The sequence below is a fragment of the Oratosquilla oratoria genome, unplaced genomic scaffold (genome assembly GCF_046742065.1).
Source record: "Oratosquilla oratoria isolate Oo_2021 unplaced genomic scaffold, ASM4674206v1 SCAFFOLD69, whole genome shotgun sequence".
Lineage (NCBI taxonomy): Eukaryota > Metazoa > Arthropoda > Malacostraca > Stomatopoda > Squillidae > Oratosquilla > Oratosquilla oratoria.
In genome coordinates, this window is record NW_027467733.1 from 630,001 (window position 1) to 648,866 (window position 18,866).

Genomic DNA, 18,866 nt, shown 5'->3' on the forward strand with positions numbered 1-18,866 from the left:
AAGTGAAATTGGTTAAATTTGGGCTAGTAGGTGAAACCATCCTCTCCTGAGGTGAGAGATCTTAAAAGATTTGGTAACAATATTGTTACTTGGAAAATCACTGCAAGGACATTAAATGCTATAATAACTATTACAGTACATGGTTAATGGAAATGATGGCTAGACAGTAACATACATTGATCTCTGTATGGTTGTGAGCAAAATTTTATCCACACAGTTCTCATAATCATTTATTTATTTATTTTTTTAAGTCAAAGGCATAAATCCACTCCCACCCATTTCATCTCCACACACTCCTGTTCACCACTCCCTCCCTCCCACTTTTCTTGGCACCTCCTGGATAACGGGTCATCCCTGCATCTCACCCGCTGCCCTGGGTCAAAAGCAATGCAGCAAAACGGGACATCCACGGCTATGTGGCTTCATTTAATTGCCCCCCCCCCCTCTGTCCCCTCAAGCCGAAAAAGAGAAGACGGAGAAAATCCCCACAGATTGTGTCAAAATATAATTCACACATGCACACACACCCTGCCCCACCAACCCCCTTCTATGGTTACCTCCTTTGTAAGGGGGAAGAAGCCCTTGGTATATGTATGTACAAATATTTATTTTTTTATGATTATTATTATAATTTATTTTTACCCTTTTCAAGTATATATTTCCATATGAAGTATTCAGTTTATAGTTGGGTAATTGTTGTGAATTACCCAAGTTATCAGACATTTTGAATATTGCATGAAATATATACACACACACAACATATATATATATGTGTGTGTGTGTGAAATTTTGCCTTTTGACTTTGGCTACCTCCCTGGTAATGGGAAAATGGCCTTTATTATATGTATGTATATAATGAAAAACTAGGTGGGTCAAAACTTGCTCATGACTATGTATGATGTTAGCTTTTTATTGGTTACCTTATGGAGATTATACCCTTACAAGAATTAGAGCAGTGGTTCCCAACCTTTTCTGGCTTGAGGCACCCTTGCCAGGCCTTTCAGAAGTCCCCGGCACCCTCATTAGAAAATGTAAATTCTAGTTTGTCAGTATTTTGTTGATTCAACATCAGTGTAACAAAATTTTGTCCCTGGATAATATGAAAATATTCATCGTAACACTGATGCTGCTTTAACGAACAAAAATGGATGACAGAGTCAGTAATACGAAAATTATTTTTGCCCTGAATTTTGGCGGCACACTTTGGTGCAGCGACACACCAGTTGGAAACCACTGAATTAAAATTTCCTTCTTCCCCTCCCAACTCTCACCCTCCCTTCCTCCAACAGATCTATAAATCTCCAACTCTCATAAGTTATAAATTGCCAGTTATATTTTGGTTGGTTATAGTTGTTGCAGGTTTTATTGTTAATAAAAAATTGTAGTGCTGACCAGCATTGTTTTGGTTACAGAGCCCTGTGAAAGGAGTGAGCAATCCATACAACCCCCACCACTTCGATGAATTCTTCGCCAGTGAGTATGGAGGTTGGGGTGATTCAAGGGGGAGGTTCCCACCTATGGGCCGAGGGCCACCTCCAATGGGTCATGGACCGATGGGTAGGGGACCAATGGGACCAACAGGTCCCATGGGACCCCCACCCCCGGGACCTCCCCCATTTAGCCGACGTGGACCCCTCGGCCCCCCTCGTGGACCACCCCCTCCTATGCGAGGCCCACCCAATGGAGATTTTGATGGGCTGATCCTCAAGAGCAAACCTTTCATGAATGGAAGTGCTCCTCTAAATGGCGACTTGCCAACCACCACCAGCCAGGTAGGGCATCTCCTTAGCTTGTAGTTATTATTTAGGTTCTGTTTAATGAAAGAGCCAAATTAGGTGTACTCCATAGTAACATTTGGTTCTGTTGTGTGTTTTCACTTTAAAACATATCCTCTATTTACGTGTCCTTTTCTTTTGTGTGATATAACCCATAAAGAAGTGATGAATATCAACAAAAAGATACAAATACACTTTGCTGTAGATATATAGTCAATGATCCACTTAGAAGAGTGGAAAAAAAATATAAATGTAGAACTTAAGATTTTACTGTGTTAACTGTGTGATCATTGTTTTTTCCAGGTAACCATTCCCAAAGAAGTGGCTGGAGCCATCATTGGTAAGGGTGGAGCTCGTATACGCAAAATCCGGTCTGATTCAGCTGCCTCTATTACCATTGAGGATTCCAAACCGGGCACCACAGACCGCATCATTACCATCACAGGTGCCGAACCACAGATCAAGCATGCACAGTACCTTCTGCAACAAAGGTAAGTCTTGCATCTATTGTATATTCAATTAACTTTGATTTGTTTTTGTAGCTTCTGTAGTCACCTTCATAGATTTAAGTAACTATAAAGCCGGATTGTATTGAGCTAATGTAGAATAATAGTGGTGTGAATCCGTTTACAAATGCATGAATGACTAATTTTGTTTTTTGAGTATCCAGGCTACCTATTCTTCTTCTTGTACTCCCATTTTTCATACATCTATTCCTCTATGGGACTTGGTCTGCTGCACCTCTCACTCATCAGTTGGTTCATCCCCACCATTATTACTTCACCCCATTCAGTCTGTATTAAGAGCATTATATTATGGGATTTGTAATTCTAATCATTATAGCCATACCAAAGTTGGAATTGTCTTATTATGTTTAGATGAAATAGTCTAATTTTCCATAATGTTAATTTAACAATGATTGGTACTCTGGATTTCACTGACTGAAAACTGCAACCCCACATTGGCTGGCAACAACCCTTAGGGCCCTCCATAGATCTTTCTGCACCACCAGTTGGATGGATTTTAAAGAGGGATGTCAGAAAAATAAATATTTTTTACATCTTTCTTGCATGACCACCATTTATTTGCATGGGTTTGGGGTAAATAGGGTGTGAGGCAGCAAATGTTATTTTTATTTAGGTTCAAATGTTAGTCATTGTTGAGGAGGGGGGGTTGAAGCATTATATTGATCGAGTTAGCACTTGGCTGCTTAAGGTTTTGGTGGTTTTGCAAAATTATGAGTTCACCTCCTAAGTATACTGTGCTCATGCAATGATTCATCTTAATGGTCAAATTCAATATGCTATGATGAAGTAAAACCTTTGGTGCTGAAAGTAAAATGTCACTATGTGAAAGATTTAAAGTGTTAAGGTAGTGTATGTCCTCCAGACATATTTTTTTGGACAACCTGAGGCATTCGTCAATCAGTCAGTCTGTAGTCCCAATTTTTTTCTTGCAGTTAATAGGTGAAGACTTCACCAATGCCAATTTACCATAGAAATGGTTATCAAATAAATAATTTTGGTAAGTTATAGTCTCCAAAAGAAACTTCAGTAGATACGTACCAAAGAAACATATCAATTCACCCCAACTGGTGTGCGACTTTTGTTGCTTGGGGTAGAGCTGTAGTCTCTGAACTGTTGATTTCAAATTGTTTTGTGGATTAGCCTCTTGCAACTTACTTTCTGGTTTTGCCATACTGCCTTGACAACTTCCTGGTTTTGCTATACTGCCTTGCATCATGCTCAGCAACATGGATGTTTAATGTGATGGGCATTTGATACACTGCTGCTCATGTAGATCCTCAGCTGTTTTTTTTTTTTTGGTGGGTATCTTTTTGCCTCTTTTTAGCATTTCTAACACAACTGCTGCTTAACATTTTCCTAATTGTTTGACACTACTATGTAGATGTCCGAAGCATGGACTAGAAACTAGTTATGGATTGGCTGCTAATGTTATGTACAAGATAATTTCTTGGTCTTGTTTTTGTTTGACCTATTTACTAGCTTCTTCCTCTTTCTTCATATACCCAAGAATGCTAAGTTCCAGCAGTCTGAGATTATGTATTAGAAAACTTTTTAATTAGTAGGCAGCCATCAGTTAGATAACCTTGATTGCAAGGGTTAAACCTCCTTTCTAACCTCTTAGACATGCAGACTTACTAACACATCACATCTACCAAGTTCTAGCTAACGGATTTCTTAAGCCTACTAATCAATGAATGCCTACTAACCCTTGACCCTTATGGTGTGGAAGACTAGTGATTTTGTTGTTTGGTGTTTGATAACAAGAAATCACTAATCCTCCTACTGTGCTGGTCATTTATCTACTGTCGCTACTGCTGCTGCCAGTGCTACTAACATGGTGGTGGGGCAACTCTCAGCGCTGTTACAACTGTCACCACCACCACCATTTCTTCCACTTCTGCTGCCACAACTAACCCCAAAGATGGTACTGCTGTGTGTTGGTATCATTTGTGCATCTGGTGTTATTGATGATAGTCTGTAATTGGAATGTATTCCCATTATCTACTTTGTTATTGTACAAATTTTTTACGTAGGGTGACTTTTTAGCCGTGTGTAGGATTGTTAGTGTTTGGAATACATTTTACGCTGATTGTAGGGTTATCTGGGATGGGATGCAGTCTTTGCATGCTAACAGATGTACTGGAAATCAATTGCTTTGCCAACACTTAATCTCAGTTGCCATGGATATCAGAGTAAATTCTTGGATTGCATTTTGTCTTGCAGCTTTTAAAAAGTATCAGTTGTGCCAAGGCTGTTTTCTATTTGCCAGCTAATAGTGGAAACCTTGTGTATTAATTTGAAAACAACAAGGGAGTGTGACTTATAAAGGGAAGTAAAAAAATAATCTTTCACCCATCACAGATGGTATAATTGATTTATATCAGGTGACTCAGAAATATTATGGAAAAATAATGACATCACAAAGGTTAGCTAGTGTCCAGCTTCTTTTTCTTTAGGTTAATGATGGAGGTGATCAAGTGACCAAAAGGCATGGTTTCCAACCTTAGGGTTGCCTATCAAAATGTCAGAAATTGTAGTACTTTGTATCATAACACTGGGACATGATACTTGAGTTACCTAGTACATCATAGTCTATCCATTTATATGCCAGTAGGCTTCTTCCTTCTTGTAAGGGAGATATATTATAGTACACTATTTTTGGGCTATATTGCTTAATATTAGGTAAGTATACATACATATATATGTACACACGCAAACCAAAGGACACAACCACTACTTTTTTATTTCCAATTTAATCTGCTTAATATGTAATGAAAAACTTGGGTTGCAGTGATTATGTGGAGTGCACTGTTGTGGTATTAGGAAGAAAAAGGTTAGGAATTGCTTGTTTTTGTGGTTTGGTACAAGAGGTGGTTTTAAATCGGCCATATTTGTATGCATCACTAAATGAAAATTGTGGGAAGCTGGGCATTTAAGTGGCTAGATACAAGTTAGCACAAAGTTTTTGTGACTAGTATTATGTGAGATAGTTTCTCTATGTAGAGATGGTATGGAATCCATTTGTTTGGGGTTAAATGTTCTTTAATTGATTTTGTGAGTTATATACCAAAGGCTGTTCTCCCCATTAGGGTTGGCCAAATTGAAACAAACCCACAGCACATTAAAGTCCATATAAAACATCTTTCATCTTTGCACCTCATAGATGAAGGGTCATCTCCATTCCCCATAACACCACTTGTGTCAAAGTCCATGCAGTGAATCATTTCTTCTGTAGCAGGGCCTGAAAACTGAAACTAGTTTACTCCCACTATCATCATCAAGTGACCCTGCCTCATATACTTTGAGTGGATGGGATGGAGGGTTTGCCATATGATGTGGCAGTAGAGGGGACTCTGGCTGGCGGGCCTTGATGTGGAAGTGCTGTGTTTTGCTGCGTTGTCCTGGACCCGAACCGTGTGGCAGGGGGACAGGGATGACTGCAGCCGTGAGGTGGTGGAAGGGCAGTCAGTGGGCTATGATGGGTATGTTTTTGATGTGGCCACCCTGCCACTCATTGGAGAAAAGGTACACTATGTATAAGGGTTTTGTAATTGGTTATGAATATGTTGAGGTTTTAGGGGGATTGAGTTTATATATTTGTTATTGATGACGAATTACCCATGAAATTGTACATGATGCTAGTGAATGTATTTGTAATAAATTAATCTCTAATGTTAATAACTTGTGTATAAGGCAAAATGTTATGAAAACCTGAAAGTAATTTTCTTGTAAAAACTCCTCTAACAAAAAGTTGAGTATTATATGCCTGATCTAACCATAATTCCATTCTGCTGAGTAGTTTTCCTGGAAATTAGAGTAAAATGAATTTAATAGTAGAATTTAGAAGAAGAAAAAATCACTACCATTTTACATCCATTCCCTGTTACAAAAACTTGATTATGGAGATGTATGAGCACTTAGAAACACATTGGGACTATTTTGCATGGATGGCACTTGTTACCAAGAAATGATACATTAGAAATTGCTTGAGGTCGCATGCAGTGCACTCTGTGCTCCACAGAACCTAGGGTGTATATGTAGCTTACAGAATGAATAGTGCTTAGGTAGTGACTATGAAGTTAGGATAAGGAAAAGTGTTTGAGGTCTTGCTTTGATTGTATATAACTGGATTTATGAATGAAGTTTATGTAGGGTGTGGTGGTAAGGAAAGTAAGCAAAGATTTGGGTGATAGTGAGAAATGTATGGATGCAATATTTGGAGAAATATGTAAGCAGAAAATGAGGATGATGTTTAGGGACTGGGTTGGTGTAGCTAATATAGGGGAAAGGACTATTTGCTATATGTATGTTATGTTATTGAATGATTCTTGGGTTATGTTATTGAGTGATCCTCCAGAAGAGTTTATGGACAGAATGACGAAAAGTTACCTGCTGTTTCTGTGTAATTTGAAGTGATTGATTGAAGCCAGGAGTAAACAAGGGAGCAGATTGATAAGCTTCTATCCATTGTCCATTGAAAGTGGAAATGTCTGATGAACTACTGATGATAGTTGACCTCTTCAATACGATGATGCTTATGTAGGTGTCATGAGGCGCGATTGGGTATATGACAGTGCAGGCATTGGTGTCTTGATTATATTTGTGTAGGAGTGGTTTCTATGTTTTTTTCTTTTTGGCTACCCCCTGTGTAGGGGGAAAAAGCCTTTAGTATATGTATGTAGTTGTAGTAGAGTTACCACCAAATTCTGTGAACTGAACTGGTTTGATCACATTTTCTGTGTTATTACTCAGTGAAAGAGAATGAGTTATACAGCAGTGACTACGTATTTTGTAAAGAGTAGTGTGATTCATCGTACATTAGGCATTCGACTGAATGTACTGACTGATATTGAAGATGTTAAACTGTCCTTTTGTTTGGTTAAAAGTGTCAGTAAGGGAACATATATTTGTATTTTCCATTTGTTTTTTCATGAGGGACTTTGGAGGACATTCATATCCCTGCTGCTCATCAATAAAAAAAGAAAGAAAAAACTATATCTTCCCCTTTATCTGGAGAAACATCTCCAAAGGACTGTTGTGTGGTCTCCTGACTGCCCAGTATCTTGATTATCAATCGTCAAATAATTTTTCCTTCAACTACTGATGAATTCTTTGTCCTATCTCTTCCTCCTCCTGGTTTCCCTTTCTGCTCCCCTCTGTTTCTCCCTTCTCTCTCCTTTCTCTCTCCTTCCTCTCCCCATCCTTTCTCCCTTCTCTCTCCCTCCTTTCCCCTCTCTCTTCCTCCTCCCCCCCCTTCTCTCTCCCTTCTTATCTTTCTCCCCTTTCCTCCCTCCCTCCCTCCCTCCCTCCCTCCCTATTGTCTCTTCCCACTTCTCACTCTCCCTACTGGTATCTCTCCTTCATAGGTTTTGAAGATGGGCAGCAGGGAGATGATTAACATGGGCATCCATCTCAGAGGACCACCACTAACAGGTACCTGTTGTTGGTCCTTATGATTTATCATGCACTAAAGCTTCAATCTTCAAACAGTATGAGACTATTTTTGACAGAACAAGCATACAATTGTGCAGTGTATAGTGAAATAGCTGGTGAGATTGTTTAATATGTACTATTGGATTGGAGGTACAAGTGTAGTTCCACTATATAAGGGCGGGAGGAAGAAGTATGAACTAAATCTTTATAATGTGGTCAGTAAGGTGTATGGGTATAGTTTTAATTGTGAAGATCAGGAGGGAAATAAGAGGATCTTGCTGTGGATGTGCTGTGTCTTGCTGCATTGCTTCTGACCCAGGCAGTGGGCAGGAGACGGGTGACCCTTCATCCATGAAGAGCTTAAGATGAGAGGGGAAAAAAGGGTGGAATGGATGTGTGCCTTTGACTTGGCTATCTTCCTTATAAGGGGATAGAATCCCTTGGCATATAGATAGTATAAGGGGATAGAATCCCTTGGCATATAGATAGTATAAGGGGATAGAATCCCTTGGCATATAGATAGTATAAGGGGATAGAATCCCTTGGCATATAGATAGTTTGGAGGGAGTAATAGGGGCAGAGTAGTTTGAGTTTAGGAGAGGAAAAGGATATGTAGATCAAATGTTTGGTCAGAAAGTTGAGTGAAAGAATATACTAGTGTCACCGTATGGAGCAGGAAGTTGCAAGGAAGAGCCTGTACATGTTTTCAGATGAAGTTTTGAAGAAGCATGGTAAATGATTACAAGAATAGATAAAGTAAGAAATATAGTGGTGAGGCAGAGAACAGGGGTGGAGAGCTTTCATGTAGTGTAGATTAAAGAGTACCAAGGTGGTTTGGATAAGATAAGCATTGAAAGTAGAAGAGGTGGGATGGAATAAAGTGAGAGAGAGTGTAAAAGATGGGAGTGGATGATGGTTGATTATAATTAGATGAAAGGATGACAGCCCAAGTTCATGTGCTACATAAGATCAGACAAGAAGGGAGTTGTCATAAGATAAAGTTGTAGGGGTAGACTAGCTCAGGCTGTTGGGCCAAACAGTGGAAGCACTGTGTCTTACTTCATTGCCTTTGATCCAAGTAGTGTGGCAGGGGACAGGGATGACCCTTTATTCACAAGGTGTAGAAATGGGAGTTGGTAATCAGAAAGAATGTATGTATATTGAGATGTTTCCTACATCTAGAGCTATAGATTAGCCAACAAATTTTCAATAGATGTTAAATTGCACCTACTATTTAAATTATATGAAGTCCAACCATTTGGATTTTGGGAAGTTTTGGGGCACCATCTTGTATATACATCATGTTTGTCTATACACAAGAAATAGGCAAATATTGTATTGAGTGTGAGAGTATGTAACAAGTTTTAAAAGATGGCTTATTCAGCTTTTCATAGATTTACAATTTTTCCAGAGTACTACATTGGTTTAGGTTTTTGTGTAGATGTATTTAAGTGTAATGGATGTACTAAATTTAATACTTTCTTTGTAATTTTATTTGGTAATTTTTTGCTGTACTTGTAGGTTTAGCACTTGTGACATGAATGTCACAGACATGTGAAAAAATAAAGTTTTACGCCCAATTGTGAATGTATTCTAGATTATGAGGTCATGGTATTCCTTTCTTATCTTCTTCTTTTCCTCCTCCTCCTCATTTTCTTCCTCAGAATGAAGGTCTCGCATTTTTATAACTGATGTGAAGTTGTTGACCACTTGCAGTTTTGCTCTATTGTGGCTCGTATTATACCATATGATTATGAACTTGTGAATGTGTGTGGAATGTGCATCATTACATATTTTAACCTTTTCTTTTTGCAGTGTCCGAGAGTTTGGGGGGCAGGCTGCCCGGCGGTTCTAAGCTGTAGGTTGGAAGGATGGAGTGAGAGGTGGAGGACCTGAACTCCGTATAATGATGGAGGGGTACACAAGGGTGAGGCATTGTAAGTAGTAATAGTGTAACCCCCCCAACCCCAACCCCCCCCTTTCTCCTCTGCCATTATGCCCAGCAGTGGGAAAGCAAGTAACACACAGTTGCTGAGCGAGCAAGTAGGCACACCACTATGGAACTGGAACACAGATGCACATCACAAGAGGAAGGGAAAGGAACAGGAGAGGTGGAACAACTATCGACTGCGCAACCATAAAGAAGCCACAAGGAGCTTGACAGTGATGAGACATCAGGAACAAACTTATAACTGGGATTGCCCCATTCAGAGTTTAAATTGTAACTTACCACATATTGTATGGCAGAATGCCCTGTAAACCCTCTGTTGTGTTAGCACTGCAGCGGGCAGAAAACTGTTGGGACTTTGAAAAGGGTTCATGTTAGATAGAGAGGCAATATGTATTTAAGAGAAAGTAGTTATATTAGAGAATTTATGTTGGATAGGGCATTATAGCCATATCTGATGGTACACCATCTTACAGGCAAGCAGAAGCTATGAGACAGAAATGTCATTGCTGAGGTTTTTAACTTTTTGGTGAGCAATTCCATCCAGTTTGGTGTAACTAGTAATCAAAATGAGTAAAGAAACATATATAGTCTAGTTTTGTACTCTGTGGACAAAAAAAAAGTTGTATCGTTTTGAGAATTATACTGATTTTCTCAGATATGTGGTGGTGTAGGAAATTATTGTCTCGTTCAGGGAAAATGTAACAACAGTTTAGTAAGCAAAGGGGGGAAGGTTTGAATTGTAGTTTTCCAATTTGATAAATTTGGTCAAACCTGATTCCTCCAGACCCAATATTGATATCTTTGATTATTGTCTTTTCGTAAACATACAAGAACTGGTGTCATACCCAATGCAGTGTGACGAAACCTCGCTTTACCCACACCTTCACCCTCGGTAACCCCGATGATGCCCTCATGTCTATATCCAGCATCCTCTTCCTCCTTGTGCAGGTCTACCTGCTCCTTCCTCCTCCCAGACCAACGTGACCTGACTTTGAGCCATTTAGAAAACTTCCATTTGACACGTCCCCCCTTTGCATATAGTGCGTATCTTGGTGACCGTCTTTGGTTTTCCGATTCTGTAGATGTTGTTTCTTCTTGTAAGTGTTAAGGCAACAGTTGTACAGGAATGGTGATGAGTGGATTGTTCCTTCAGTCCCCACACACGGCTATAGCCTTGGACTGCGTAGGTAGGGAGGATGTTTGTGTGTTGAGGGGAAAGGCCTGCCAGTAAGAAACTTGAAAAGACGGTCCCCCCACAGAAAGATGGTGATGGTGATATGAAAGGTGGTCCAATACAGTGTTTGTCCTCTTGTCCGCACTACAGGTGGTGTGTACGCATGTGTGGGGGTCTTTTGGGCTGGATATGCCGGCAGGAGTTCTTTGGCCATGCCCACTGTGTGTACAATTGATCCTCTTTAAAGAAACCTGCTAAAGAGTGAGCAAGTAAGCTGAAGAAAGGGAGACAGTGTCCTAGAGGGATTTGTAGCCAGTAGTGAAAAAGTGTTAAAACCATATTGTATTTTTGTACACATTGATTTCCGGTCTTCAAAATGCATAATGATATTGATATAGCTATCACTATTACTACAATTACTTCCACTATTACTATTACCATTTCTAAAACTGCAACTATACCTACAATTACTATGCTGATAGCACTACAAATGCAATTTACCTTTAGTGTGACCTTTCGTAGTACAGTTCAGTAGGGGCCCTCTGCTCTGCCCAGTTCCTGTATGAGTGGTGGTGTTCTGAAATGTGAAGGTGTACAATTTAAGCAAAACTGGGATGGAGAAATTCATTCTCTTTGTGTGTGTTTAACATATGGGTTAATGACCATCTAAATTTGTCAACAATGCTAATGCACTATTTGAATCTTTTGGTGGTTGATACAACTTGGCAATATTGAAAAATTGACCAAAAGTGCTAGTTCTTGTGGGACCAAATCTAATGTCATTAGTGTCGCTCTTTGTGTGGCACAAGAGATGTAAGTGGAGACTAGTGCAAATCGCAGTTCAGGACATCAACAGCTCTTCAACCTTTGCCCTCTTTGTGCGCTTCGACAGGAAAGCATCTCAGCCGATTGGGCTTTATGGAACCCAAGGGGTTCATGCCCAAACCAAGTTGTACCCAGTCCTTGACTCTACTGTTCCCATTGGACCCCTGATGAAATGGAAGCAAATTTAAATCTTAAGATGAAAATAAGCCAAGCCAACTCTAGCCAGGTGGGGCATTCTCCAGGAGATGCCCAACAGAGCAAGGTAGCCAAGAAACTAGTTTAGCTACAGCAGTCCTAAGCAGTAGTTTGAGACCCTGTCCGGCTCTTGAGGAATCTTGGATTGTTGATTGTGGTCAGGGGAATGACCATGACCTTCCAAGGAGCTTTAGCAGTATAGGTGAAGAATGTGTACACTTAATGTATATACTTTGGCTAATTGAGTTACTAGCACTGCATAGATAGGTTGTTCCAGTGGAAAAGGCATCGAGATGGCTTTGGGACAACATTGGACTGGTTTTGGTTTAAGCGAGCCAAAGACTGTCCTTTTACATTTGATGAAGTTGTCTTCAGGCAGTGACAACAATGAAGTAAGAAAAACTAGTGGAACAAATGTAAAGATTGACATCTAATAACATACAATGAGTCTAAAGTTTTCTGTTAGTCCGGTGCAGATCAGGTTATGGCTTTGGCAAGGACTCGTTCAGTATGGTATACTTTGTGCCTATTCCACTGTGACACTTCTAAACTTATTTGAATGTGAAGCCGTGTTCTGCCAGAAGTTTGACAAGCACTTCTGTTGTTGATTCATCTCGCTACTGCAACGACCACAACCACATACTAAAGCCTCTTTCATTAGTAACACCTTCCCATAACTGACAAGACTTGACAGATTTGTTTCTGTTTTTTCTTTGTTGAAGTCTATCATTTTCCATAACCATCCTCCCACCTCATTGTGTACATGCACCGAGACCTGTGCAGCCCATTACAGAACTTTCAGCATCACCTCAAGGGGTAAGGGTTATAACGCAAGTGCCACTACATTAATGACTGGCAATCCCGTTTGGGGTTGTAGATGGCCAAGGACGAGTGCAACCCATCATGACCTCTTTGGTCCCCTTCCCTTCCCCCCCTTTCTTTCAAGCTTATCGTGTAGGCTGCAACACTCTACTTTTACTGTTGTTACTTTGTGCTGTTGTGGCTGTAACCACATTAAGCAATGCAGTTGCTACTACCTCTTAACTTGTTTTGCCCAGCACCGTTGAGACATTTACTGTACCACCAAAAGTAATAGTATTCTAACTCAAGTTATGACTGCTTGAACAGCCCAAGAATGTTTTGCTACAACAAATTAGTTTTTGGAACTTTTTGAGTCTTCTAATATTATAACTAGATTATATTACTCAGAGCGGCTACCCATCACAGCCACTTGTGGTGATCATGAAAACTGTCAGCCGTCAGAAGGAATCTTTGCTCCTGCTGCTCTACATCCAATTTCATGCCTGTGATTGGCTCCTCCCTCCTGCTCCTCCTCCTCCTCCTCCTACTCCTAGTGCTACTCCCCCTCTTTCACCATGTCCTCATTCTCCTCTTCCACCTCATTTCATCCTGCTCACGTTTCCCCTCCTCCTTTTTGCTCCAGCCTCCACCTATTTCATTCTGTTGCTCCTCAACTTGAAGTGTTAACCTAAGGTATTGGTGTGATATGTCATCTGGCCAGTCATGTACCAGTAGGCTGGCCTTGCCATGACACCACACTAGCCCTGTGTGTTACGGCATTTTTTTTCCCCACCCCCAACTTTTTTTAAGTTAGATGTAGGTATGAATTGATGATGTTAATTATCAAAGTTGTAAATGCAAACTAGATGTGATGGTCATACTTGTTTTGTAGTGATGTCAGGGATTACTGTCTGTACACTTGTGCACAAGTGTTGACCAAACGGCTGCCCACAAGTATATATTGTGGTCTGTTCAGCAACATTAGCTTGCTTGAAAGGGACACCATTAGGGTGAAACAGTGCCTGTCTTTACGCCCTTCTGGTCCCCTACAGTACACCCTCCCATCCTGCTGAAGTCACTGAAGAGATAGATGTAATTTGTTAATTGATTAATTGCCACACAAGTTGATTAATTAATTAATAGTTAATTGCATCAGTGTAATGGTTAAGTGCAAAGTTTGACTGCAAAATCCTTTTCTGCTTATGTAGACAATGTAGACATTCCATTCGCTTGTCGAGTTTGTGGTGCGAGTGTCCACTCCCCTTCCATCCCAGTGCCACCAGGCCCCCTTCACCGTTGCTTCAGTGTTACTGTTCAGTACATGAATAGGATCTTGGCTTTTTCAAATGAATGTCAACAGCTGTTTTGGTTTATGTATATGCTGATAAGAATTTTATTGGTTTTGAAGAAAGTTGACCTTGATGTTGAAGTAGTTGAGATTACGAATTTATTTGATTTATTTATTATTATTAATATATAAATATATATTTTTTTCATTGGTATTTCATGTATGTTTTGTTTATTCATAGTGGTATATGTGGTGAAGGGTGAAGTGTGCGTGTATATGTGTGGGGAAGTGTTGACATCCGCTGAACTCCCTAGCTGTTTAGGGAAAGGCCCAAGCTTTATTTATTTTTTGCTTTTTTTTATTATTGTTTTGCACAGCGAGGATGGTTTTCTTTACATAGAACAAGTGCACTTTTTTTTTTTTAGACTCCTAAATGTATAAGATGTTCTTCCCTCCCCCATTTTTTCTTTTGTTTTCATGAGAATGATAGTTAATGATAAGTTTTTAAAGTAAATGATCTTGCATATTAGTTTAAGAAATTGAGCCTTATTGCCTCTGGTAGGAATCACCAATTTCTTTGATGGATACAGAGAAAAGAGTAAGCATACACATATTTACACTAATGAAAACGAAAAATACAGACATTGTATTGGCACTGATAATGCCCAGTGTATTTTCTACATAGAACTTGTCAACCTCATATTTTGGGGGACCTAAATAACAACAAGTGTAGTTGTCCGTAAATGATTGTGTGATTTTCTTAGTAAGCATCGGGGAAGAGCAGGACTTGCAGCAGGAGCCCATGTTCTTGGGTACTGGGCTCGGAGCCTCACAGCATGAGTGCAGTGGTATGGGTTTTTGGGTCTCGAACATTCAAATCAGATTTGCCTAAGTGCCTCGCAAAGGGCCACAGCCAAATAAGATGTCTGTATGAAAATGCAGTCCCTCCTGCATTCAGGTCAGGTAATTTGAGGGTCTTGGGACCTTCACATCGCAAGTCTTGACCTTGTGTCGCTAGTGGTAGAGCACTGAAGTTGCTGTTTGAGACCCCAACTCCAACAATGTCCGCGATCTGCAGAGGCTGTAAGCTTTGGAGGGTCATGCTTGTGTCTGCCACGTTTGGTGCATCACAGATGGTGTTTACCAACCTGTCCACTACCCTTCATTCCTTGATGGGTCAAGTTTCGTCGTCCAAATGGTAGGAAGTCGTCCAAAACTTATTTCTAGGTTTTGCGTAGTTGTTTTTGTGTAGCAACCACAGCAACCCTCTCCTTTTGCCACATGTAACGTCCATTTCAAGATGAAGAGCTTATATATCCTTACATATATATATATAAATATACTTATATATATAAATACATATATTTATTCCTTAGCTTTTTGATGACTTAGTGATAATGATTTGGTTTGTAGATTGTCTTTGTTGTGTGGAGCTGACAGAACTGTGCTAGACGTTCCATTGCTTCTGCAGATTGGTTATAGCAACTTTGTCGTGCATCCTAATTGCTTACTGTATGTGCGAGGAGTTATGCATGTGCCACAGTAAATTGAAAGTATTGTTACAGCATTGTGTATGGCACACTCACTCACAAGTTAGAGCATCGCCTAATGTCACAAATGGCTCATCAGAAATTCAGTATTTTTGAAGCAAGGCTAATGCATGTTGAATCCTTGCATTGGCGGCAGACAGGCACGACCAGCACCCACTCCACATTCCCAAGGCAACACCACCTATGTTGGCCTTCCAACCTGGATCATTGCCCCGCCCCATTCTCTCACTTCATTGTTATCACAGGTTGTCTAACCAATTCTCCCACCATCCCCCATGTCTTTGATTTTCATTGCTGACCTAATGTCTTCCTTCCCTTAGCCCCTCCCTCCTCCCTCCTCCCCCATCTTGCCTATACTCCTCTTTCTTCTGCTCCTCATACCCTGGTCATCCTCCCTGTTGCCCTGTTTTACATGTGCTTGTGCCTATGGTCCCCCAAAATACAAGAGTCCCGACACAGAAGCCACAACTTCCTGTACTAAAGAGGATCATTATATATAGGGTCATTAGTGTACATTTTCAAGACATGCTACAGTTTGTAATTACTACTACTACTATAACTATTACTACCACTACTACTATTACTACTACTACTGTTACCACTACTTCTATAATCACTATTACAACTGTTACGTCTGCAAAAGTAAAACAGCAACTACTCTTCATAGTACCAACTTATAAGTTTAATACTATAGTTTGCTCCTTGAATTATTCCTGTTAATTAAAGATGAAGATTGCCCCACCCCCTCCCCTCCTGTTGCCCTGAGCAGATCCGTAACACGACCAAGCGAGGAGCTATGGGAGTCCAGGCAGAGGATGGGTCTCCTTCCAGTGATTAGGTGTGGAGCATGTCTGAGATATGAGGAATACCTTTGTATAATTATTTTTTGTTTGTTTTTTATATATATTTTTTTCGTGTGTTTTACAATTTGTCAATACAACTCCATTCATTAGGGAAAATATATTATTTTTTATTTTATCCTTCAAGAATTAGGTGTTGAGGATGCAAGAAGTAATTCTTTTTGTTGTTGTTGTTTAGATAATGTAATTACAGTTCTGATACAGATGCTAATCTATTACTACACCTAATCCAACGCGAGGAAGTTACGGGTCTGATGTAAGGAAAGAAATTGTCCCCAATTTCACACCTGACGCAGACAACACACACATGATTGTATATTTACATAATAATAATAATAATATTAAATAGGTTATTATTATTATATTTACTCTTGGGTATTTAGGATTACACGAGAAGACACTGGATTTAAGGATTTTGAATTGACAAGGTGAAAGCAATGGAAGGAGTCATACCTTAGAAGGGGATTTGTCTCGGTGTGCTGCATATGCCCTTTCGTCATGCAACACCCAGTCAGCTAGTTGCACCTTCCTGGGCCTTCCCTCGTGTATTATTCTGGCCAGCCTTCCACAACGGCACACCCTTTCCATTCTCACCTGTTCTTCCACTGGTATCCACCCTTGCCTTGCTTCCCTCCCAGATTATCTTCTTCATCAATAAGTACTGCCTTGTGGTCCAGGATCTTGGTGGTTTGTACACTGGCTTCAAGGCAATGCCATGGCATTGCACTGGCACAGCAGGCTGTGCATTTTGGAAATTCAAGTTTGACATGCTGGATGAAGGTTGAAAAGGCCGATCTATGTCTGCAAACTGCTCGCCAGTGCCTAGCGTGGAGTTAGCCTTGAAGGTTGTTCTGACCGTGGAGTGAAGGGAGATCCAAAGCACATAAAAAAGACACATTTTCCACACCGAGATAGATGACCTTTTGAAGCTGCAAAGCCAAAAGCTGGAGATGCCACAGGGAAAGCTAGAAGGCAGGTAACCACAGGAGTATAATCAAACCAGTAAAACTAAGTGGAGAAGGTATGATTTCTACCCTTTGTGCCATGAGTTGGGGGTAGATTAAACCTAAATATTTGCCGTTAGAAAGCAATGACAGATAGATTTAACTCTTCTCTTGAAGGCAACCATCCATCCATTTTTGTAATGTGATTATTGTAACTGTATTTTGCATTCATATAAAGGATGAGTCAAAAGTATTGGACAGACTAATACAATATGTGTCTTATTTACCTGTGCTACCCTTACCAGTGGAACACTGATAGAATTTGCCACTAATATAATTTATATGCTATATGAAAAAAAATTACTTGTCTAGAAATGCAATTGGATTTTATCGAGATTAAAGAAGCCTCGTTGAAGGTCTTCCGCCTTCTATTGGATGTTTTTAAACTTGTTTTTTTGCTTGGTGATGCACATTGTTCAAATACTAATTCACAAAATGTGTGAATCCAATTGGACAATGGGAGAAGTGTTGTTACACAAGGTGCAGCAAGATTTAAAGAACCGGACAGGTAAGAATGAGAATGTGCTATGGGTGATGATGTGCTATACAAGAGGAATTGTGAAAGGGCCATTTCAGAAAAGGGTATTCGGTATTGTACTATGAAATTCCTGGACAGAATCTTGGAAGTTCTTGAAAAATTGTAGACTGCTTTAGAAACCAGATTGAGGTTTTGAAACTGAAAAGATTAATCCTGTGATATGGCAACTGAAATGTGGAAATGTGTCGGCTATTACAGTTAACCACAAGAAAGGAGGATGCTTTTAATGGCTCTTCTACACTTGCACATCTCGGACAGCAACACAAAATTTGAGCAACCCACACACTGAACAGATGGTGAGGGCCACTTTCATAGGGGACAAATTTACTAATCCATGATTTCGGTGAGGAAATATTAATACATAGACTGAACAAATGACTAGTAATAATAGTTGTCTACTTGGGAAAAGAAATCATTTTATGTATAGATATAGACTAATAACAGCCCGTAACTTGTTTTTAAGTAAGGTCTTCAGATTAGTTAGAAATATTAAGACATAAGACTTGCCAATCTTTTTCCAATAAACCCTCCTGAGGACTGGTGGGTGAGCTACTGGTAACAAAACAATACAAGATATACAGTGAAGTGAAGATAGAAATATGGTTGAATTATTAGCTAGGAAATACCAAGACTTATGAAGTGATAGAAAGCTAATGTTATTCATATATAAAATTTTATAGGTAATTCTAAGGAGTGATAAGGTGTATGGGCATGGAGGTAATTTAAGAGCAAGAAGGGGAACATTGGGAGAGAGTAGTGTGGGTTTAGGAGAGGAAAGGGTTCTCTTTAAAACAAAAGGGGGGACCACAAAGGTAATGGAAAGGATTCATGCCATGGATGGATACCACTCTTGTGAGGGGGAAGAAGCTTTTTTGATGCATGTTTATTTTTATTATATTTTATGTCATGGATTTGGAGAAGACATAAGATAAAGATCTGTGGAGC

At 39.8% G+C, this 18,866-nt stretch overlaps 1 protein-coding gene across 4 annotated transcripts in view; it reads left to right on the forward strand.

The window, feature by feature from the left end:
• LOC143023897 (heterogeneous nuclear ribonucleoprotein K-like) overlaps nucleotides 1-17,594 on the forward strand; it is a 185,791-nt gene extending 168,197 nt beyond the window's left edge. For 3 of the 4 annotated variants that reach the window (XM_076182559.1, XM_076182561.1, XM_076182560.1), the window contains 3 exons: nucleotides 1,413-1,772; nucleotides 2,079-2,266; nucleotides 9,551-17,594. In XM_076182559.1, the coding sequence (XP_076038674.1) occupies nucleotides 1,413-1,772; nucleotides 2,079-2,266; nucleotides 9,551-9,590 (588 nt within the window). In that variant the 3' untranslated portion in view covers nucleotides 9,591-17,594. Of the gene's footprint in view, nucleotides 1-1,412; nucleotides 1,773-2,078; nucleotides 2,267-7,668; nucleotides 7,736-9,550 lie in introns of all 4 variants that reach the window. The other variant, XR_012966238.1, reaches the window with a different exon arrangement.
• Nucleotides 17,595-18,866: the final 1,272 nt, after the last annotated feature.